At 34.5% G+C, this 24,918-nt stretch overlaps 1 protein-coding gene across 2 annotated transcripts in view; it reads right to left on the reverse strand.

Annotated features, from left to right (window-relative positions):
• Nucleotides 1-15,648: 15,648 nt before the first annotated feature.
• Nucleotides 15,649-24,918, reverse strand: part of IFT81 (intraflagellar transport 81) — a 78,444-nt gene continuing 69,174 nt past the window's right edge. For both annotated transcript variants that reach the window (XM_004429994.2, XM_004429995.2), the window contains exons 18-19: nt 21,927-21,972; nt 15,649-16,395 (exon numbers count right to left, since the gene is read on the reverse strand). In XM_004429994.2, coding sequence (XP_004430051.1) covers nt 16,213-16,395; nt 21,927-21,972 — 229 coding nt within the window. In that variant the 3' untranslated portion in view covers nt 15,649-16,212. The remainder of the gene's footprint in view (nt 16,396-21,926; nt 21,973-24,918) is intronic.

Raw genomic sequence — 24,918 nt, forward strand, 5'->3', positions numbered from 1 at the left:
AAACCATTTTTTTTTTGTTCGTTAGCAATGAACAATCTGAAAATGAAATTAAGGAAACAATTCCATTTACAATACCATCAAAAAGAATAAAATTCTTAGAAATAAATTTAATAAAAGAAGTACAAGACTTGAACACTGAAAACTACAAAAATTGTTGAAAGCAATGAAAGAAGATCTAAATAAATGGAAAGACATCCCATATTAACAGATTGGAAGACTTAACATTGTTAAGATGGCAGTACTACCCAAACTGATCTACAGATTCAATGCAATCCCTATCATTTTGTAGAAATTGACAAGCTGATCTTAAAATTAATATGGAAATGCATGGGACTCAGAATGGCTGAAACAACCTTGAAAAGGAAGAACAAAGAAGACTCAAAGTTCTTGATCTGAAAACTTACTCCAAAGCCATAGTAATCAAGACAGTGTGGTACTGGCAGAAGGATATATATAGACAGATAGCTCAATGGAATAGAGTTGAAAGTCCAGAAATAAACCACAATTAAGGTCAACTGATTTTCAACAAGGGTGCTAAGACAATTCAATGAGGAAAGAATAGTCTCTCAACAAATGATGCGGGGACAAATAGACATCCACATATAAAATAATGAAGTTGGATCTCTTCCTTATATCATACACAAAAATTAGCTAAAAATGGATCATAGACCTAAATATAAGAGCTAAAACTACTAAAAACTCTTAGGAGAAAACAGGAGTAAATCTTTTGTGCCATTTGGTTAGGCAAAGCCTTCTTAGATACAACACCAAAAGTACAAGTGTCAAAAGAAAAAAACAGATAAATTGGACTTCACTGAAATTAAAAACCTTTGTGCTTCAAAGGACACCATCAAGAAAGTGAAAAAGCAGTCCACAGAATAGGAGAAGATATTTGTAAAGCACATGCCTGATAAGGGACTTGTATTCAGAATATATAAAGAATTCTTACAACTCAACAGAAAGACAAATAACCCAATTAAAAAATGGACAAAGGATCTGAATGGACATTTCTCCAAAGAAGATATGCAAATAGCCAATAAATAGATGAAAATTAGCCATCAGGGAAATGCAAACAAAACCACAATGAGATACTGCTTCACACTCACTAGGTTGGCTATAACAAGAAAGAGGGACAATAACAACATCCTTTTCTCCAACATCCTTGGTGAGGATGTGGAGAAACTGGAACCTTCATGCTTTGCTGGTGGAAATGTAAAATGGTGCAGCTGCTTTGAAAAGTTCTGCAGTTCCACAAAAAGTTAAACAAAGAGTTTCCATCTGACTCAGCAATTCTACTCCAAGGTATATGGCCAAGAGAGGTGAAAACATATCTTCACAAAAACTTGAATATGAATGTTTATAGTAGCATTATTCATAATAACAAAAAAGTGGGAATATCCCAAATGTCATCAACTGATAAATGGATAAACAAAATGTGGTATATCCATACAATGGAATAGTATTCAGTCATAACAAAGGATGAAGTAGGAAGGAAATTCTGACACATGCTACAACATGAATGGCAAGGTTCTTGAAGATATTATGCTAAGTGAAACAAACCAGTCATGAACGACACATACTGTACGATTCCACTTATATAAAGTACCTAGAGTAGTCAAATTAATAGAGACGAAGTAGAATTGTGGTTGCCAGAGGCTGGGAGAAGGGGAGAATGGGGAATTGCTATTTAATGGGCACAGAGTTTAGTTTTACAAGATGAAGTGAGTTCTGGATATTGGTTGCAAAACAATATGAATGTACTTAGAATACTGAAGTGTACACTTAAAAATGGTTAAGATGGTAAATTTTATGTTTTGTGTATTTTTCCACAATTAAAAAAAAAAAGGAATGAAGTAATGATAGATACTATGACATGGATAACCTTGAAAACATTTTGCTAAGGGAAAGAAGCCAGACAAAAGATCACACATTGTATGGTTCCATTTAGATGAAATTTCAGAATAGGCAAATCTATAGAGATAGAAAGTAGATTAGTAGTTGCTTAAGGCTGGGGAATCTGGTGGAAATGAGGAGTGACTACTAATGGGTACAGGGTTTCCTTGGGGGTGATGAAGTGTTCTCTAAGTGAATGTAGTTATGGTTGCACAACTCTGGGAATATACTAAAAACCACTGAATTTTTAAATAGGTGAATTGTGGGCCAGCCCCATGGCTTAGAGGTTAAGTGCGTGCGCTCCGGTGCTGGCGGCCCGGGTTCGGATCCCGGGCGCGCACCGACGCACCGCTTCTGCGGCCATGCTGAGGCCGCGTCCCACATACAGCAACTAGAAGGATGTGCAGCTATGACATACAACTATCTACTGGGCTTTGGGGGAAAAAATAAATAAAATTATTAAAAATAAATAAATAAATGGGTGAATTGTATGGTATGTGAATTATATCTCAATAAAGCTGTTAAAAATTAAGGTAGGAAGACTGAAAACGAATGAACTCTGCTTCTTTTTAAAAATTACTATTGTTAGATTCTGTCACCTAACAATATCTACAGTTGATGACTGCATTGTCTTAATGAACTGTGGAACATGAGGCTGTTGCTATGACAGAATAGGGGAGGAGTGTTATTCACAAACAGGAATACAGCTAATTCAATCTGAAGAAGTTAGGAAGAATGTCTGCAGGCTTGAAGGAAAAAAATAACCCAGCAGCAGAGATATATTAGAAGGTACTTCAAAACAAGTTGTAGTAGGTCAAATACATTTCTAGAAAAATGAAACAACTAAAACCCTTCAATACAAGGGGCTTACAAAAGGTCTTTAAAGCCTGATTGCTAATTTAGCATCAAATAGTTTTTCTCACACTGAGGAAGTCCTACGTTGTTTGATTACCTTATAACTTGTTTTGATTTCTTGACGAGAGAATTTGGAAGGTCAAATGTGCATTTCAACTTGCTTCTCATCATTCTGCATTTGATCATGCTCTGGGAAACAGAGAATACCTGCAAAGACGCTGAAGAGTAGAATAGACTGTACCATAAAAATGATATTAAAAATGATAATGTTCAGTCTTAAAAAGGAAGGAAATCCTGTCACATGCTACAGCGTGGATGAACCTTGAGGACACTGTGTTAAGTGAAATAAGCCAGTCACAAAAGATACTGTATGATTCCACTTATATGAGGAACCTAGAGTAGTCAAATTCATAGAGACAGAAAGTTGAACGGTGGTTGCCAGGGGCTGGGGGAGGGGAATGAGGAGTTGTTTAATGGGCGTAGAGTTTCAGTTTTGCAAGATGAAAACGTTCTGGAGATCTGTTGCACAACAATGTGAATATACTTAACACTACTAACTATACACTTCAAGATGGTTAATTTTAGGATATGTGTTTTTTACCACAATTAGAAAAATTTTTTTTTTACAAGACAGTGTTGAGTTAAAAGCCTTAATATAAATTTCATTTTTATTCTGCTATTAAGGTAAAACTGACATGGAAAGAATTTTCCAATTTGATAAAGAAACTTGCTGACTATGTTTATCTTTACTTTTTATTCCTGCTGGAGTAATGAAAACAGATCACTTGGTTTAATTTGTGATTATTTTTACTTCCTGGTTCCTGCCTGATTATGCAATGCTTTTGGTTACAAACAGAAAAAAAGAAAGTTTATGTGCTAGTCTATTATTTTTATGGTATTAACATTAAAGAGAACCAGACTGAGAAATATTCCACTTATATCAAGTTTTTATAAAAACTTATTTCTGGGGCCAGTCTGGTGGCATAGTGGTTAAGTTTGCACGCTCCGCTTCAGCAGCCCGGGGTTCACAGGTTCGGATCCCCGGCATGGACCTACTCACTGCTTATCAAGCCACACTGTGGCAGGTGTCCCACATATAAAGTAGAGGAAGATGGGCACGGATGATAGCCCAGGACCAATCGTCCTCAGCAAGAGGAGGACTGGCAACAGCTGCTGGCTCAGGGCTAATCTTCCTCACCAGCCCCCGCCCCGCACCAAAAAAACCCCCAAACTTATTTCTAAATAAACTGGAATTTTGTGTACGGGGTCACTAGGAAAGGTATCTTCCCTAAGATCTACAAGCTGATGCTATTTTATATTTCTAAGTGTATTCTTATTTTAACTGGTTTTACAATACACTAGCTTCCTCTTTCAACGAACGTAAAAGGTCACAGGCTCTATCTTGAGTAATATACAAAATCTTTCATAAATTTTTTTGATTTCATCACATTAACTACAAAATGTAACCATTGCTTGGAACTGTCTCTGACAATTTGATACAAGATACCAGAACAGACGTTCATTACAATCATGTACAATAGGTCAACTCTGAGAAGAGCTACTATTTCATACATATACCATGCGCTTTCCTGAGTTATCATCTCTGCTTTTAAACAATAATCATACAGATTCTAAGTGTGTTAAAGGCATGATAACATCTATTTTCTATAAACTTTATCCAAAGCTTGACGGATGCTCTAGTATTAGATTTATATAAGACACTCTTGAATACTGAGAATGAGGCAGTGGTTAAGATGCCAAAGTCTCCAGGACAAACTGGTGATTATTTCTAATTATAAAGCTGCATTATATTTACTTTATTCTCTATCTGGTTAACCAAGATGATACTCGGGCATTGCTACAGTAGGGCCTCCTTGACTAGGGCCTGATTGGCAACTGTATATAGCTCTGTAAAAATAATGAGGAGACAATCAGCTTGGAGAGGCCTCCCAGTCTCACCCACCACCTTCATACATTACCTTATTTGATCCTTTCAATAATTCTTTGAAATCGTCAGAGAAAGAAACTGAGGTCCAAAGCAATTAAGTTATTTACTCAAGGTCACATTCTTTTACTCTCATTCATTCATTATTCACTTAACTAGTATTTATTGATCAAAGTTGCCTATGTGCCTAAATAGGCACAGGGAATACAACTGTCCACAGAAACCAATCCTGCATTCCATGCTCTTACAGTCCAAAAGGAGAATTAGATAAGGAAACATATGATTGCCATATGACACTTGTGTCTTTGAATGGCTGACCCTATATGCTAATCATTTTACTGTTCCCCAGGTGTCCACCAGGCTTTCTGCATGTTCCTATCCTGGCTCACTAACCTCATCTCCTGTTTTATGTGTGTGTGTGGGTATAATGATTACATATATACACACAGACACACATTTATATATATATTTAAAGGAAATTTGTGTGTTCGTTTTTTTTTTTTTTTCCCTTTTCTTTTTTTGTGAGGAGGACCAGCCCTGAGCTAACATCCAATGCCAATCCTCCTCTTTTTTTTTTGCTGAGTAAGACTGGCCCTGGGCTAACATCCGTGCCCATCTTCCTCTACTTTATATGGGATGTCGCCACAGCATGGCTTAACAAGCAGTGTGTCGGTGCGCGCCCAGACCGAACCGGCGAACCCTGGGCTGCCACAGCGGAGCACGTGCACTTAACCGCTTGTGCCACCGGTCCGGCCCCAGTGTGTGTTCGTTTTTTAAGGTACAGGATTCCTCTACCGTCCGTGCCATTAAGGGATCATAGAGCTCCATTTCCTCTACCAAGAGACCTATTGGCTGCTAGGAAATCTCATCCAGTTTGAGCCCTGGTAGCGACAGGACAGTGTCAAGGAAAGAATGCTAATGATTTTTCCACTAGCTGATCCCAAAAGCTTGGCAGAAGGGAGCTCAGTCCACTGAATATTTATATAGCACCTTGATTAAAAGAGCTCAAAGCCTATTCTAACTGGATGAATTATAATCTCATTTTGTAAATGAAGTATTTTAAATACAAAAATAAGCTCCTTTACCAACTCTCAATATTTGTTAAAAATAATCACAAGATAAATTTCACAGAAAGAAGACTAGAAGTAAAATTGTAAACAGTGATAATATCTGAGTGGGATTATAGGTGATTTTAATTATCTTATGTATTATTCAAAATTTCTATAATTAACATTATGGACTTTTCAATTAGAAAAAATATTACAAAAGAAATTTTAAAATAGGCCATAAAAAACTCAACCTTACTCATAACTTTAAAAATACAAATTAAAATAATTCTTTAAATCTATCATATTGACAAAGATGCTATAAAGTTAAGTATACCTAGTATAGGCAAGGGAAGAGCAAACGAGGCACCATCATACACGACTGATGGGATTACAAATTGTCCCCAGATTTTTGGAGGGCAATTTGGCAATATTTATCAAAATTTTGAATGCACATACTTCTTAATCCAACAATTATACTTCTAAGATTTTTTTTTTGTATAGATATACTTGCATAAGGGTGCAAAGATATATGTGGAAGGATGTTCAGTAAGGAACTTGTTAATTAAATTGTACTATATCCATACAGTGGAATACTCTGCAACTGTTAAGAATAAGGTAACTCTATATGTACATATGATTATAATTTACTGTTTAGTGCAAAAAGCAAGTTGCAGAACAGTGAATATAACTCCTTTTGTATATAATTTTAAAAGGCTATAAATACACATATGTGCTTGTGTATACAATTAAAATGTCCAGAAGAATAGTCTAAAACCTAACTGTGGAAGTACCTCTGAGAAGTGAGAAGACTGAGGTAGGTGAGGGATTTTTATTTTTTTAAACTAATATTCTTTGAATTTTGTTACATTGAGCATGTATTTTTATTTTCAACAGCTTTATTGGTACATAATTCGTATAACATACAATTCACCAATTTAAAGTGGTTTTTAGTGTATTCACACTTTCAACGTTTTTTAGTATATTCACAGAGTTGTACAATCATCACCACAGCATGTATTTTTTTAAATGAAAAATATTTTTGAAAGATGCTCCAAAAGTGAACTTACTAGTGGCAAGAGAATGTGTGTTTGAGATATGATGAGAAAAAGTTTGAATAGTAATACACATAAACAGGAAGAAAAAAATATGAGAACAAAAAAAGATGGAGAGGGTCAGAGACAGAAAAAAAGGAAGATGTTAAAATGAGTTTTAACTGGAAACATATTAGATCTGCCTTCATTAAATAAACACATCTGGATTTTGTAACAAAAAGATCAAGGTAAGATTTGGGCATGATAAGAAAAAGAAAAGAAAAGAAAGAAATCCTTGATTTGATGGTACTCCAAATATTTGGATAAACCAGATTCTATATAAATCTGCAGACAGCTGGATATGAATTCCATCTACGGAAGACACAGATAAAAAGAGTTTAGAGAAATATATTTACTTTGTAGTTGCTAGAAATCTCTCCTATCTTAGGAAGGTTGACAGAGAGATACTAATCCTCAAGCAATGAACACTTATTAACATCAATAATGCTCTGATTTGGTTAAGAGTATCTGAGAATATATAAGGAGAGCTGGATAGAGAGAAAAGGGCTCCTGAAACATACAAACTTAATAAGCACAAACTACAAAGGAATAGTCTCTTTGGCTCAAAGCTTTGTATATGTTTTTAGAAGGATGAGATAACATACATTTGAAAGATAATGTTTTATGCAAACATTCAGCAAAACTCACATTTAATCTCTGTATTACTTAAAATAAAATTACCTTTTCTCTGAGACTTTTCCCTCATTAAAATCTTCCTTGAGCACTACAGATCTTAGGAACATTTTGTAGAATATCATCTTATTTCCCTTTTTCATATCTTTAAAAAGCACAGTTCAAAAGTTGTGCAGTTGAAGGAGTCTCCAGCACCAGGAAAGCAAACTTTACTGCTTATCCTATAAAAGCAATTAGCTTGGATACTACGAGCTTTTATTTACTTAATTAGGGCAGTGTGGTGACTGTAGCAATTGCTTTAGTTCAACATCAATAAAATAATGGAAATGTACACAGTATAGCCACACCCATGCAAAACCTGTTTTTATAGAGGAGTAAATGTCAGATTAAAAACAAAAGTCACTAGTTTTTAAATTAGGAAACTGCAAAGTAATGCTGGTGCAATAATTTATAACAATTAATGATTTAAGATCAGTCTGTTATCTGATGGGACAGATCATCTTTAAAAGTATCTTAAGTGGTAATAGCTTTAAAATCTGTTGACTATCTGTTCAAAATCACTCACCTTGTGGCAAACAGGTGACATAATACTTGATACCAAATCAAGCAACAGGGAATCCTCGAGAACAAGCTAGCCTTTAAAGTATTACAATACGGTGTGTTTTTCTATTGCTACATGTGTGTGTATGTGTGCACACGTGTGTAACACAACATTTTACTGGGAATTAATGTATTGTGCACGCTGGAGACTGTTGCCAACAACATAATCATCTCTATAAATGCTCTGAATGACTATAACATCTTAGGAAATCATGAAAATAGAAAATGTTACTATCCCTGGTAATGTGCCATGTAGGACAATAACTATAATTCTTAGTTATTTATTTGCTTAAAAGTAAAATTGCTTTATCAAAAAACATTACCTAAGTCTTGTCCTGTGACTGTGACAACAAATTAAAAATGGAACTGCTTAAACCTCCAAAATATGCAAAATGGTAACTGAAAGAATGTCACTTTAACGACAGTTAAAACCATCCATCTCCATGGGCTAAATGTAGATACAACTGGAAGCTAACCTTGGCTTTCAGGCTTGAGGTTAGACTAGCAGGACTTCTATTGTCATCTGGACAGGTGGCAATAACCTTAGACGGGGATGTCAGAGCCTCCAAAGTCTTCTTTTAGATCTTACATCAAGCTACAATGAACCCTGGCTTAGAAACAAATTTTGAATGCCAGAAAGCAAAGGTGAAGGGTTAACTGCTCGTTGTTTTTTTACTTCTTAGATGCTAAAATATTTTAAAAAGCAAGGACAGCTCAATTTAGATTACAAAAAGGCATTCTGATGAAAAGCAAATGTGTTCCTAAATATATTTTGAAGTAGATGGTTAGAAAGCTAATATAGAGTTTGTGGTCTAAATTTATCTTTCTTTTAGAGGCAGAACATATTGCTGGGGGAAAAAATCCTTTATCATAGGACTTACAGCATATAGTAACTAAAATGTTTTTCCATTCGTTGAATTTTCAATGTTGGGGGATATTATGCAGTAGACCCAGAGAGAAGTCCTAAATTGGAAAAGCAGCTGAGTCCAAGGTCATCTCTCTTGTTTCCAAATATATCTTGAAACAAATGCAAGAAGGGCACTTTGCTGAGTGTTATCTGGACATATATAGTTTCAATCAAATTCTTCAAGAAGTGTCAGAATAAAAGTTGAACATTTGTTTGACACTGCCAAGTCACTAGCAAGTGGGTCTCTGCAAGGGCTGAGGCTCTCCTTGGCGACTTGGCAATTATTACAACAGAAAGAAGTTCTTTTTCCTACGCTCAAGAAAAAGAAATCAAGCACAGTTAAAACATCAGCTCTGAATTTTTTCTTGCATTTTTTGATATACAGGAAATAATATAAACTTATAAAAATGTCTCCCAACAAAAATATAACTTTTAAATATTCTGTTTCTCAGCTAAATTCCTTGGAATTATCAAATCTTTTTCACATATGTGAAGATGTTACATGTAACAAAAAAGTGATGGTATAGATATGATACAGAGTTGTAAACTGAATCAAAGAATAAAATGCTGAATCTTTGGGTTAGTGTAAAAAATATCTCCCAAAATACTACGAAACAAATAACTGGCTTACTGCCTTATTGCTCTCCTTTGTCATAAAAAACAAACCAAACTTAGTTCATGACAGCAATCTCCCGTGGAGATGATCATTGTCATTCTCTACAATGTAGTGAACCTCTCATTTCATCAAGCATCCCAGAGGAAGCAGGGATGTGAGGAACAACTCTGACTATTACACACCAAATAGACAACGATTCGCAATCGCATCAACTCAAAACTTGCAGCAATTTGGTTTCCAACTCCTTTTCCAGCTTCAACTTCCTTATTCCTTCCAGCTTTGTCAGGAATTTTCCCTAGGGCATTCCCTTCTTGGGGCTTCCTCTCCCCCATGGAGCTCTTGCTCCTTCCCTGAGCCAAATTCTACCCATGCTTCCAGAAGGGTTTTCACTTTGTGTCATCTCCTTCTCCAGCCTGCCCAGATTGCTCCAGCCCAAAGTGTTTTTTTTCCTTTGAATTCCCTTAGGACTATTAACTCTCAACTCCATTCCAAAAAGCTGAATTGAAACTTCTGGAGACCCTAAATCCTAAAAAGAGTGTAAAGAAGTCTAACAGCGTTCTGATTTTTCTAATGAAAACTTCTTTTTGATTTCTGGAATATCAAATACTTTCAGAAAATTCAGGGTGCATCTGACTGCCTACTGGATAATCCAGTGTTATAAACGGCCTCAACTGTTGGTTATACTTCTTATCTTGCTAACTAGACTTAAGTTCCCTAAGGAGGAACCATGCCTTTTCCTGCTTGATATGCCCAATACAGGGCTGGATGCAGGAGAGGGCCAATGAATACTGTCCTCTTACACTCTCCCATTCATTTATCCAATCTCACTCATTTTTCCAGGGCCTCTTCGACAAAGCCTCCTGGACTCTTCTTTGACTCTTTGGTCTTCCCTAGATCTCACTTTTGATCGAACTTAGATAACACCACAAAATTTAGCACTTAGTTATTAGGTTTTGATATGTTTGCTGTCGTTTAATGTATTGTTAGTCCTGTTAATGACAGGGGCCATGTCTTATACTTTTACTGTCCCTTTTCACAGAATCTAGCTGAGTGCCCAGCACACTAAATTACAGAGCACAAGAGCTTGGCACATGATAGGAACTCGTTCCCCTCCCCCATGCAACTGGATAACTCACTGCGCCACACTAGACTTCTTGTCGTTTCCTGCACATGCCAAGTCCTTCAACGTCTTTATGTCTTCCACTTTTCCTATGCCCATCAAAATCTTAACTTATCCTTATAAACCCAGCTTAAGTCCCAGCTCTTCCATTAGTCTTTCCTCAATCCCCCACGTCAGAATTAATTGCTACTTCCTTTGAGCTCCTTGTTCTTTTTATACATAGCACTTTTTAATTTTTGCTACATAATATTAGAGTCTTCTAGACTGTGAGCTCTTTGAGAGCAAAAACCAGGTCATGTTCATTTTATATTTTAGCACTTAGCACAGCGTCACGCATACAGAAGAGGCTCAATAAGTATTCACATATAAATAAAAGACTGAACTTACAATTTCATTCTCCAATTAATCAAGTAATATCTTGCTAACTTCTTTGGCTTAGCCTTGGCATTTTCATAGAGGAAGGCAAGAAATATCTATAAAACTATTCAACGGATTCTGGAATTGACCAAATTAAATAAATTTTGTGGTTTTGCTTAATATTTTATTGTATTTCAATCTTTATATTGCAGCATCATTCATAAAGTAAAAAACTGGAATTGATTTAAATGTCCAGCAACAGGAGACATATGATTTTAATACTTTCACAGAGAAAGATTTAATTATAACCTATAAAGCTTCCATTTGCTCTGTATCTAAAACTACTCATTTCTTTTATGCATTTACTTGATATTCATTTTTAGTATAATTCCCTCATCTGGTTGGTAGAGCTTATTTTTAATCATTTAGTAAAGTTTGTTCTTCAGGTACAGTAAGCAAATACATTAAAAAAAGTTACAAGAAGCATTAAAAATAATTTCATACATACTATAGTTCATAAATGGACATCAACCTGTCTGCATATATTTAATCAGTATATACATGGGTCACACTGCAGTACAGCGCAGAAGTTAAGAGCACAGGTCTTAGACTCTGGGTCTGCCACAGTTATTAGCTGTGGAAGCCTCTCTATGCCTCAGTTTCCTCATCTATAAAATGGGGATGATAGTACCTGCCTTATACGGTTATTGTGAGAGTTACATTAGTTCCTACACATAAGCAGTTAGGACAGTGTCTGGTTCATACTAAGTACTCAATAATGGGTTAGCTGCTAGCATCATCATCATTATGATTATTATGATTAGAGAGTTTCAGGGAGTAAAATTTGTTCAATCTTGCTTTGCCTAACTGCTGTTTTAAAAAAATTTCCTTCCTATGTAAGTTTGCTTCACTTTCAGAAGCAAGAAACTAATTAGGCTGTGCTCTTTAACAATGGAACAGGCTCCCTCGTGAGGAACGAGCTGCATTGCGGTTACTCCACCTAGGCTAGAAAGCAATTTGCTACAAGCACTACAGAACCGATTTCTGCACTGTAGAGAGGCTGAAAGAGATCCCTCAAAGGTCTCAATCTAATAAATGACTACCTAAATCATTCTGAGGTTCCTTTCAAGCTTCAAAATTCTATGACTATTTATCAGGTTATCCCATGCAGTGCTAAGCAGGAGCCTTGCCAAGAACCTGCTGTTACACTCTGAACTGAGATAAAAACTAATACTTTCACTGAAAAACAGAAATATTTAATTTCCTCCTGTGTTCTGAATAGTGAATTTCCATAGCAGTAAACCAAGTTTGGTGACTCAAGTCTCTCAGCAATTCTGGAAAGGAAACTGAAATTATCAGTGTTTGCTGAGAAAGTACTTCCAGTTTGCCAAAAGAGGGAGCATGGGAGCAGAAAGCATATGTTTGTCCAAGTCTTTAAAAAAATACTTGTTTGGGTTCTGTGTTTTAGTTTTTAATTTCTTTTGCAAGGTTGGGATGGGACTAATGACATAACACCAACTTTCTCTTTTTTTAAAATTGTCTTAAGACAAGAGGGTCAAAGATGGAAAATATACAGATAACTTTGAAGGCTCCCTTTCTACCCTCCCCAGATAAAACGCTCACCTCGTGCCTGGCTGCCACACACTAAACAGCTCTAATTAAACTGCTCTCATTAAAAGTAAAGGGAGGAGGAGCTAAGCCAGTAGCTCCTCCTAAGTAGAGAACCAATTACATATTTAATGAAAGTACAACTTTATTTCTCTCCTGCCTGCCATGGATTGTTTAAAAAAGAAGGATTCATTGTATATATAATCTAGATCTTACTGCACTATGACAATGGAGAAGTCATTGATATAACCAAGTTTAATGAAAGTTAATCATCAGGGTGCTAACTTACCCACTCCCTAGGGCTAAACACTCCTTCAGGCCAAGCAAGAGGAATGATGTAAGTGCCTAGAACCCTTTGTAGAAACAAGTCTTTGATTCACACTCATTAGTCACCAACATTAGGTGAACGCCTGTGTAAAACAAGGTTTCTATAAGACACACACTCACACAAAGTCATTTTTCAATACAAACCTTGATTTTGCCTTTGTAAAGGCAACTTTGGCAAGTTACCCATTTGTGCATATTTTCAAATTCAATTCAGAAGAATTCTGTAAATTTATGTATTTTTATTTTGAGCAACATATTCAGTCTCTTTTAAATTTTTTTTTTTTTTTTAAGATTTTATTTATTTATTTTTCCCTCCAAAGCCCCAGTAGATAGTTGCGTGTCACAGCTGCACATCTTTCTAGTTGCCGCATGTGGGACGCGGCCTCAGCATGGCCGGGGAAGCAGCGCATCGGTGCGAGCCCGGGATCCGAACCCGGATCGCCAGCAGTGGAGCGCGCTCACTCAACCACCAAGCCACGGGGCCGGCCCCCATATTCAGTCTCTTATTTTCCTCAAATTACCAAAAAGTGCTCTGTATCATGTTAGCCCAAAACCTTAAGAAACAAACATACATGGAAAATGCACATTTTCCAAAAAATTTATATATGTTATATAAACTAATTAGACGGAATAATACATTTGGATTTATTTGATAGTTTAATGAAATAGCTTCTTTTCTTATTGCTGCTTGCTGAACTAAAGCAAAATGATAGACAGTATTAACCTAAAGAAGAAAGTTAAGTGTTCTGCAAATTCCTGAGATCTGGTTTGATTTCCATATGCTTTTGAACGATGTCCTAAGACCCTTCTGGTACACTCTCCGAACCTAGAAAATACTGATCTTGGATTCAGTTGTTAATAGATTTAAAACAGAAAAGACATTATCTGATTATAAGATTCTCTTAAAGGACAACCTTTAAAGTTGGATTACTTCCTGAACTAATATAGAAAGCAAGATAAGCAGTGGCCTTTTGAAATTTACAGTTCATTCAGTCAGTCCCATGCAACAGTCAGCAACACCGAGTCCGAAGAGGAGGAAATCCGTGAATACAGAAGCAGATTTCACAGGCTACATTTTTCTCCTTTATATGGGCCACACGGAAGACAGATTATTTTCCAAAATGATTAAGTATTCTCATCAATTAGCCAGCTAGAGGATCAATCCTGAAGGAAAAATGTAATAAGCTCTTCTTCTGTAAGTGCCAGCTGTCAAAAACTGTCAGAGTTAGTCAAAGCTTTTTAATGTTCCAATCAAATCACGAAATGAGTGGAAACTCACTGCACAAAATCCATTAAGCTGTATTACTAAATGTCCAATGTTACATAAAAACTATAAATAACTTTGTACTTTTAGGGTTTTTTTTTTTTCAATTTGCTTTTCTCGAAGTAATAAGGATGTTCTGCTTTAGTTAATAAAGTCATTTTGGAGCTGCCTCAGTGTTTAATCCACATACTCTTTCTACGTGGAAAAAAGATGGCAAGCAATAATCAAATGAGAATTATAAGCATTCCTTGGAGTATCTGTCATTAACAATTTTAAAAATTGAGAGAAGAGCACCAAAGATAGTGAAGGCTAAAAAAATTAATCACTCGGCTTAATAATCTTGCAAGTTAACTTTCCTTTGGGAATGAAATGCTATTTCTCTGAAGGGCATCTAGTCTTTTTCAAATATTTGCAAAGGAATTAATACTCTGGTTAAAGGAACATCATTTACTATTGACTTAAAAATAACAAGCCAGTAGCCAACACTGAACAAATACATCTAACTCAATGTTCAAAAACGGATTATTGAATTACAAAGGGTTTGTTTCCACACTGAAACACAGCCTTTCCTCTTTTAGTATATGGTTGATCTAATAGTTGATCTAAAGGTACAAATGAGAAGGCTGGTGGCTGATACTTCCTCAAATAAGAGGCTAAAGTAAGTTAAAGACCAGATTCAAACCCACTTAATAAAACTGAAATTCTCCTTTTTTTCTTAACATTTGTTAAAAGAAATTTCTTTCTACACTTTCCTGGTAAGTCCAGTCCTTCCTTGCTCTGATCGATCCCATCTCTTCTTGCGATATAGCTCTCAATGCGGGTAAGTTTCTCTGATTATCAAGAAAGAAGCTTTTAAACAAAAATTAAGAGTAGAACACACTTGGAAACAAGGAGATAATCAAGATATTTTGCACAGGGTAGAAACAATTTTCTTCATTAAAATTTCTTTTCCAGGAAAGCTAAAAAGAACTAACTCAAGATGGACATACTAATAATGTGAAATCGGAGTTTCAACTCTAAAGGAAAGACATTTTGAAAAGTATACTGAAACTGAAATGAAGTAAAGGGTGGCATATGAATTCAGTCTCTTTCTTTAAGGGAAAATTCAAAGAAATCTTTAAGTACCTTGTCCAAATGAAGCAGAGATTGGAAGCACTTTGAACTCTTTCAAATTTCACTTGGAATCTTGTGCTTGACTTTTCAGCACACGATAACATCTATATCCCATGACAATTTTTATATTTAAAATAACAGTCCCCAAGACCTAAATACTGTATTAGATTTTTTGTGAAAATAAGTAATAATTCTTAAATTTAATATAATACTACAACATGAATACTTAACTTTAAAAAGAATAAATTTTGACACACCATATTATTTTTAAATAGCCATAATATGTGCACCGAGTTTTATTTGCCTTTAAAAATACAAATAGAACAAATATTTTATTCAAAATATTAATTTTTCTTGAGTTTTACAGAAGAAAAAGAAACTGAAGTGAAACTGTAGGTAGAAATTGCTGAACTTCAGATAAATGTTTCTTCAAAACAAGAGATACTAGTTCCTAAAAGATTCCTCTAAAGTCAAAAAAAGATTAAGAAAAACATTAAGCCATTGGGTTATTACGTTTTTAAAAAACTACGTTTCTTAATGGACATATGTTTACATTTACAGATAGTAAACTTAGTCTCTTCTCTCATAAAAGTCAGAAGACACCAATGATGTTTCAATTACGCAAAACCATAAAAGTCTCTTTTTTCATCTTAAAAAACTTTAAAACCTAAATCTACCTTAACATTATTTTCCAAGAAAACTTAATAGGGAACGGCTAATCTGAAAGCAAAATGCAAAATGTTGTACAAATCACTTTCAAGAAAAGAAATACATCATGGTATTATGCTTATAGCTAGTAGTATCAACTGAAGCCCCAAACGAGGGCACATGAATTCAGAGGATCAGTCGGTCCTCTCCTCCCTCCTGAATTACCTGACCAATGGAAGCTTGGCTTTGTTGTTTCAGAAAGCACTGTTTCTTACATTCCATCAATTGTTCAAAATCACGCCACATTTTCGCTTGTTTCATATTTGGACCATGACTTTCTCGTACAGCTTTTTGTTTTTCCCGGAGTTTCTATCATAAAAAAAATCAAGAATAATTAAATATCAGTTACAAGGATTTACTCCTATTGCTATTATCAGAAGACTATGGTATGCTCTGTACACCTGATGAGTAATTGTTAACTAAACCAGGTTCTCCTATGAGGTATGAAAACTAAGATTATACAAGTTAATTAAATTTATGATAGACATAGGACAACCTGAAGTTAAAAAGAACAGAAAAAATATAAAAGAAAGAGAGGGGAAAAAATAAAGGGAATCAGGAAAGTAGAACAGTATCATGGTGTAGAAAAAAGAACGCAGATTTTAGAAGTTGGAAGACTTGAGTTTCAACCTTGGCTTTGTCACTGGCTATAAGTAAGACGTTTTATTTCTCTGGACCTCAGTTTTCTCAATTGTCGATTATGACTAATAATAGGGGATAATTATAAAGGTATCTGCCTTATAAGATTATTTTTTCACATGACATGATATGGAAATAGTTGATAAACTATCATGTGTTACGTGTTATTATTAAACATTGTATTCTTTCCTGAATCAGTGTATGCTCTGTGTATGCCCAAATAAATCAAATTGTATGCATATATTCTTCAGGGAGAAGGTCTAGTGATTTTTTTAAAAAGTACACTGTTAAATAGGCCCAAATCCTTATCAGAATTGTTTTTGTAACTAATAGCCTATACGGTTCTACCTGCCAAAACTGTTCTACTCATTGACTCTAAAATGATAAACAGGAATAAGAAAAATTTTCAATAAACTACAAAGATATACTTTGGTTCTATACTATAGCAAACTGAAGAAGGGTAACTGAATGGAGGGACAGCACAAAGTCAGAGACAATGAGAGGAAAGAAAGGAGGGAAGCAAGCAAAGAAGAGGGAAACAGAGAAGATGACAGTGCCCACATAAGGAAACACAGTGTGAGAGAAATACATACACTGACAGTGAGTGTGAGAAATTACCAAGGACAGAAAAACTAGCAAAGATACAGAAACAGATTACACAGGAACATCCTCATCTTTTCCTCTTTTAGTATATGGCTGATCTAATAGCTGATCTAAGGACACAAATGACAAGGCTGGTCATTGCTACTTGCCCAAATAAGAGGCTAAACTGAGCTGAGGACCAGATTCAAACCACTTACTAAAGACTGCCCTCCCCAGCTATGGCTAATGAAGCAAAGTTAACAGCAAACAGCAATAGGAAACAAAACAGAATTAAGAAAATATAATTTAAATATAACCAGCAAATTTTTAACACAATACCTGGCATGCAAATACATCTATTTAAGTCTATGTTACAAATAAAGTATCTTACAATAAATATTTTTATCCTCACAAACTAAAACAAAAGTAGTAAGTCAAATCAAGAATTTTAAGAGTTCTGAGGATGATTTTAAGATTAAGGTACTACTTAAACTGTAACTTTTCTTATATTATTGGAATAATTTCCTTGTCAAAATCCTAACAACCTATAAAAGTTATTTAAAGAATCAAAGACAGAATGTAGGCACTGTCTGTGTCATAAATATTAAATTTAATTTGCTTCATAACCATGTGTGTTTGAAACCTTTATGAATACAACTGACTTGAGTATATAATTTATTTTTAATGTTACTGTCATTTAATACAGATTTATTTATTGATAGTTTCGAGGTACAAAAAATACTTGTCACAGATTTCATTGTTCTTTAAAGGGGGGAAGTGGTATAGTAGGGGGGAAAGTTTCAACTTTAAGTACAATATTCCAGAGTACTTGGTAAGGCAAATTCTAGTATATGGTAATGTGAATTGTAGCCCTACAGGTCGATCTAATTTCAGAAACTCAGTTGGTGTGAGGAGGTCTGTGGATGTCCAGTCTATGCTGGTTTGGAAGGCTTAGGCTATCATGACTTGGAAAGGCTGGGTTTGTTCTGTATTTACCTTGAAATTTAGATCTACTCTAGAAGTGAGAAGATTGAGGAGTTTTGTATCTTAAATGATATTATTGCCTGACAATTGGGCAATGAGCCAGTCAACAGCCCATTTTTCTGAAACATGCTTGATGTTAGATTGCTGCTACTGCTTTTCCCAAAGACTCTGCAGTAAAACACTACACTGGAAGTGGAAAGAATAATCTTTAATTAGATTTAGCAATTAAGTTTGGGTCCTTGAAAGGATTCAAGGTTATAAATACAGTCAACCCTCAGTATCCACAGGGGATTGGTTCCAGGTATCTCCCCTGTAGATACAAAAATCCGAGGATTCAACCAACCGCAGATCATAAACACAGTACACAATCCGTGCTGGTTGAGTCTGCGGATGTGGAACACGCAAATACAGAGGGACACACGGCATCCATCCAGATACTTTTCAAAACAAAAGAAATAGAGGAATGTTTTCATGTGAAAAATTACATTACTTAACATATGAAATATCCAGATGAAAGCCAATTACTGATAATCATATTAAATCCTAAAAACCCCAAAATCTCCAGTTAAAATATTGTACAAATGAATGTTTACAACTTGATTCAAATACATGCTTTCAAACATAAGAATTGTTTTTTTCCTTTTTGAGTATGGCATGTCATCTCATAAATGGAATAATGTGAATAGAAGTCACAATTTCTCTGATAAATGGAGGAATCGGCTTTAAGAAGGTTGCCTTTTATTTTTCAGTTACTCGCATTAATATGATGGACATTTATTCACAAATAATACAAAAAGAACAGATGAATACTTTTTAGAGAAATGGCTGATGCTACTCTTGGGACAGGAAATGTACAGGGTGAGCCTGGAACATTCTGTCATACCAGAAAATAAAGAAGCCATCAAAGTCTAGTAGGATTGTTTCAAAAGGATTCAGAAGCTGACTTCAAGAGGTTTCCACTGGCCAAACACGGGGCAATTTGAGCACTGATAAGTATAATAATTGCAATAGATCAAAACATAACAAATACGTTAAATCTGGGAGTCATAAAGACACTTTTGAAGGATGATAAAAAACCAACTCATCATTTTGAAAACAAGTAAATAAGCAAATCAAGCAGTTATTCTGCCTTTCTTATATAAACTGTACCTTAGGGTAACTAAATAGTTGATAAGAAGTTGCTCTTTACAGAATTATTCTAGCCAAATGAAGAAGGAACAACATAATTAGAATGTCACCATTTTGCAACCTCTAATGAATTAATGTATCTAGGAAGATTCATTATCAATGGCTGTCTACATTACAAAAAGTATCTCCTGATAAAAGTACATACTACCACCTATGAAGTGTGCTTTCCAAATATCAAATCATATTTAATCAAGCCTCTAGATCTAACTACCAATTCACAGGACATATTGGGGACAGAAGAACATGCTAAGTGACACCAGAGGGATGCCATGAGCAAAGTTCAGGATTTTAGAAACCGATCAGGACAAATGACCGGGCCCCCACCCCCCCCCCAAATAAATTGTAAAGAAAAAAGATGGAGGGGTAACCTAGAGAAAAAGAGACTTAAGAGATATATTAACTAATAGCAATGTATGGACTCATTAGGATCCTAATTCAAACACACCATTAAGAAATTATGAGACAACTGGTGAAGTCTGAACACTAACTGGGTATTGGGTATTATGCAATTATTGTTAAATTATTTTTGGCATGATAATGGTATTGTGGTTATGTTCAAAAAGAGTCTTTATGATACATACTGAAACATGACCAGAGATTTGCCTAAAAATGATTTGGGGTGGGAAATGGGTGGGGCTACAGATAAAACAAGACCGGTCATGAGTTTAATTACTGAAGCTGGGTGATGGTTACATGCGAGTTCATTCAATTTTTTTCTCTACTTTTTATATAGGCTTGAAATTTTCCATAATAAAAAGTTTTTGTTTTTTTTAAAAGTAGAGAACATATCTACTCGATTCAGCAATTATTCCATTGTTTTCTATACCATTTGTTTTTCTGAAGTTCATCTTTAGAATATTATTTCTTGGGTTTATTGGAGCTAATTCAGCTTTCATGTAAAAGCATAGATACAGGTATGTTTTTAAAGATTTTATTTATTTTATTTTTTCCCCCCAAAGCCCCAGTGGATAGTTGTATGTCATAGCTGCACATCCTTCTAGTTGCTGTATGTGGGACTCGGCCCCAGGATGAACGGAGAAGCGGTGCCTCGGTGCGCGCCCGGGATCCGAACCCGGGCCGCCAGCATCGGAGCGCGCGCACTCAACCACCAAGCCACGGGGCCGGCCCGATACAGGTATGTTTTTAATGATTCAAACCAGAAAACGTACATAAGGATGAATAATTTTGCCATCATCAATTTATTTAGTCAGACCAATAGCTAAACTGTGCAATGCATTAGACTGAAACAAAGCCATAGTTCTCATGTGTACTTTCAGAATGGACAAGCTTTAACACAGTATATATATAATCAATAATCATTTCCAGGTTGCAGACCCAAGAATATTTGAACAGTGAAATTAGACATCTATATATAGTCAATATTTTAAAAGAAAAATTGCAGCTAAACAATCTCTAACTATGATGCTACAAACTTGGCATTCATTAGAAAAAGTAATAAGAAATCTCAATTTTCAATGGTAAAACTAAATAAAAAACAGATAAAAAGGTGTATAGTGAAGCATGGTTAGCCCTCACAATGCAACATGGACTTAAAATCATTGACGATGATCTTAGAACTCATTTAGGCAATCTAATTTTTAAATTTCTAATCTACCTATTTCAGTTTAAATATGAGGAAATAAACTCCAAAGTGGTAAGGGTTTGTCCAGAACCACAAACTTAAGACTGAAGCCAATCTACTTGATGACTGGCCCTGAGCTGTTGATAAATACAGGTCTTTAAAAAAAAAAAGAATGACAGAACTGGTGTCTTTAAAATGACTGTCAAAATGTGTTGCTTTATGAAATCAATTAGAATAATTAATTAGCTGGTCATTAGTTGGGCCTGATGGTCAAGGCCCTCGACCATCTACTTACCACCTCTGTTTTACTATTTACCACCTCTTCTACTAGGAGTGGCTAGGAGAACTGAGAAAACAAGACACAATCGCAAACTCCTATTTTCAGTAGCCCTCATATAGGATTGGCAGGGAAGGAGCTGAATATCTCAAGTAAGAATTTTAGATTATTTGTATTAAGTGAATCAATGTTTGTAAAGGGCTTAGACCAGTACCTGCCCGGTAACAGCTCTGTGTTCATTAAATAAAATAAATGAATAAATTTATGCTTAACTCATAAACAGAGATACCTAAGAATAATCTGAAAACTTGTAGTGCATTATACATAGTATTTTCGTTTGTTATGCAGAACCTTCTCATGAGCTCTTTGTTATTTAAAACTAGATTTTTTTTCCTAAAAATCTATGTGCCTTTACTTTTATAAAACTAAATTCCTAAGGAAGAGTTTTAATCTTTAAAAGGGATTAAGAAGGATCCAATTTCCCCTTAAAAACTATACTATAACATTTAAAAAAGAAAGACAATGTCATAACCATGTACTGAAAGCCTGAATTAGACAAATTTTAAAAAATAAATAATACATTCTTACCTTTCCAAGGTTTTCCTGTTCAGCAATATTTTTGGTATACTGTTCCCTAGGGAGTCAACATAATGATTTAGTTTCAATTTACTTCAAGTGATTTGATCATACAACTAAATTATAAATTAACATAGCTATCTAAAGATATTAGACAATATAGTTTAGAGTCCTGGAGTCAGAATGAAATCCATTACCAAATACTCTCTTTCCCCATCTTTAGTCAGTTGTTCTATTAAATAGTAATTTAAGAGGAAAAAAGGCAAAAGATCGAATAAGAAATTAAGTTAAGAGAATTAAAATGTTAAGTAGTATTTCTGGTTAATCTATCCATAAAACAACGGCAACCCAGTTGCTTAAATTATACTTTGCTTTTGAAGAGGTTTGCAGAAAGGAGAAAGGATACATATTTTAAAAAAACATTAAATAGCATTTAACCCTGCAATTGCACTTCTAGGAAGTCATCCTACAGAAAAACTCTCATAACTTAATAAAGATAAAAGCAAAGACTATTTACTTCACCATTGCTTAATAATAGTGAAAATTTGCAAACAAACTAAATGTCGATAGATGGGGAAATGGTTAAATAAATCATGGCACATCCATTCAAAGAATAATATAGAATAGTAAACAAGAATGAGGTAGATTTATAAATACTGAAGTGGAAATAATTCTACATAAATTATTAAGAGAAAAACTATATATGTAGTTTAATCTTATTTTTGTATATACACAACATAAATTTTTCCCATGCATTTGCTAACACACACACACACATACACACATATACAGACAAATTAGCAAATGCATGGGAAAAGAATATGGAATAATGTATATCAAAATATTAACAGCAGACATTTCTGAGGCGTGGCAATATGGACAACATTCAATTTTTGTGTACTATACTTCATAATGGTTACTTTTTGTTTTTACAAAGTTTTTTGTTTTACAAGTTTTTCTTTTGTAAGCTAAAAAAAACCTAAAAGTTTTTAATGTAAAAATAAAAAAACACAGATAACACTGTATTGTATTTTTTTAAAAGTATAATTATATTTTAATACTACATAAGACAAAAAGTGAGATTTAAAGTGTTAAGGACAAAGAGGAAGACAAATGAACCAATGACAAAGAAGATATGAGAGAATTTAGACCTCAAATTTGGATGGAAATAGACTGTTTCTACGTAAAGCTAAACTGTAGTACTTAGGGAGAAATTAAACAACACAAAATTGGGAATCTAAGAAGTCATAAACCAAAAAGAGAAACTCTAGCAGCCTAAGTGAAGAAAGATTCACATTTATGCAAAAAGGGAGGTAAAAGTGATTAGAACAGAGAGAATGCCAATCAAAAGTACCCACAAAGTCCTTACAGAGCTGAAGTGAAGGCAGAACTTGTACACAGGAATAGGGTGGAAGGGAATAAACACAATCCTGATGAACCTTCATTTTGCCCTTAAAATTTATGAGACACTGAGTCAAACTGTTTGTCTTTCCAGCTCTCCAATGAAAAACAGCCAGGAGGATGTAAATGACATACTGCTCAAGAAGAATGCATGGTTATAGTTCAGATAGCTTTAAATAATTCATTTATTACCCTAGGCCAGAGAAATGTCCAAATTGTTTTAGAATTTCATTTATATTTTCTCAAGAAATCAAGCAGCGCATACTCTTTTTCCGTGTAACACTACTATGCAATTTTAATTTATTCAGTGAATTTATTCAAGAAATAATTACAGAGCACCTGTTATGTACCAAGCATACCCTGGGGTTTCAAAAAGAAAACAGGACAGGGTCCTTGCCCTTCAGGAACTCATGCTATATAATTTCCAAAACACTGCTGTATACATTATATTTAACCTCATCTTTTGTGGTATATATTATTCTCCTTATTTTATAGATGAGGAAGTGATTTGCCGAAGGTTACAAAACTAGGAACCGGAAAAACCAGGTTAGAAACAAAATTTTATGAGTCCTTCTCTAGTACTTTGAAATAAAACACGATGCCTTTTTAAATACAATGAAAATTTTCAGACAATCTTTTAAAACTAAGTTAATTTCTTAGACATTTGGCCTTACCAGAAAGTATCATAAAAGTAGAAAATGGAATAATAATAAAAACATTATGTCTATAATAATAATATTTTAAACATGTTATCAGTGAGTTTAGAGTATAATTAACTCCATTTTATTCAAAATATTCTTATCACGTACTATTCTAGTCAGGGCACAATATTCTTCTATAGGGAAACAAAGGAATAGTAAAGGTTTATAATGACTTAAAATGATGAAGAATATCTGGCTAGAAAAATGATCAGAAAACTAACAGTTTAGGAGCAATATTTCCTTTTTTACTATTTATATTGATAACTTTGGAAGAAATGGAACTTAATTTCTAAAACTTTTTATTTTTCAAGAACAAAATTAACTTCTCACATTTGTGAAATATTAGCATTGACCATATAGATTTATTTGAGTAAAGTTTACATTCAATGAAAGAATCTGAGTAAATACATTTAATGTTAGAATATTAGAAAAAATATTGTTCTATTTATAGGATATTTTCAGTCTGGCTTGCATTCCAGTGCATTATATATAAAAAAATTTAGACTCTGCAAGACATTCTATTTCTTAGATACCTTTTTGTAACATTAATGTAAATGACACTAAAAATCTCAAGTGCAGTCTAGAACAAATGTGAAGCCTATACTTTGAGTTCTTACTGTATGGTAAAAGCAAAACATTTGAATTATCATAAGGGGCAAAGAAAGCTCTCTTGTTCAATTACGGCATTTTATCACAGCTAGCAATTCAACTATAAGTGTATTTTTTAAGGCAGCATATGATTTATTACAGTATGCTGCAAGCTAGGATTACAAAAAAATTCACCATATAAGGACTAGTGGTATTTACACACCCTTTCTCGTTTTGAAGGCTGGCACACTGCAATCACAGTTTCTAGCTGAAATGCAGTCACTCACACTGCACAACAAGCAGGCAGATAATTA

The sequence above is a fragment of the Ceratotherium simum genome, chromosome 35 (genome assembly GCF_057802395.1).
Source record: "Ceratotherium simum simum isolate JZ-2026a chromosome 35, ASM5780239v1, whole genome shotgun sequence".
Taxonomy (NCBI): Eukaryota; Metazoa; Chordata; class Mammalia; order Perissodactyla; family Rhinocerotidae; genus Ceratotherium; species Ceratotherium simum.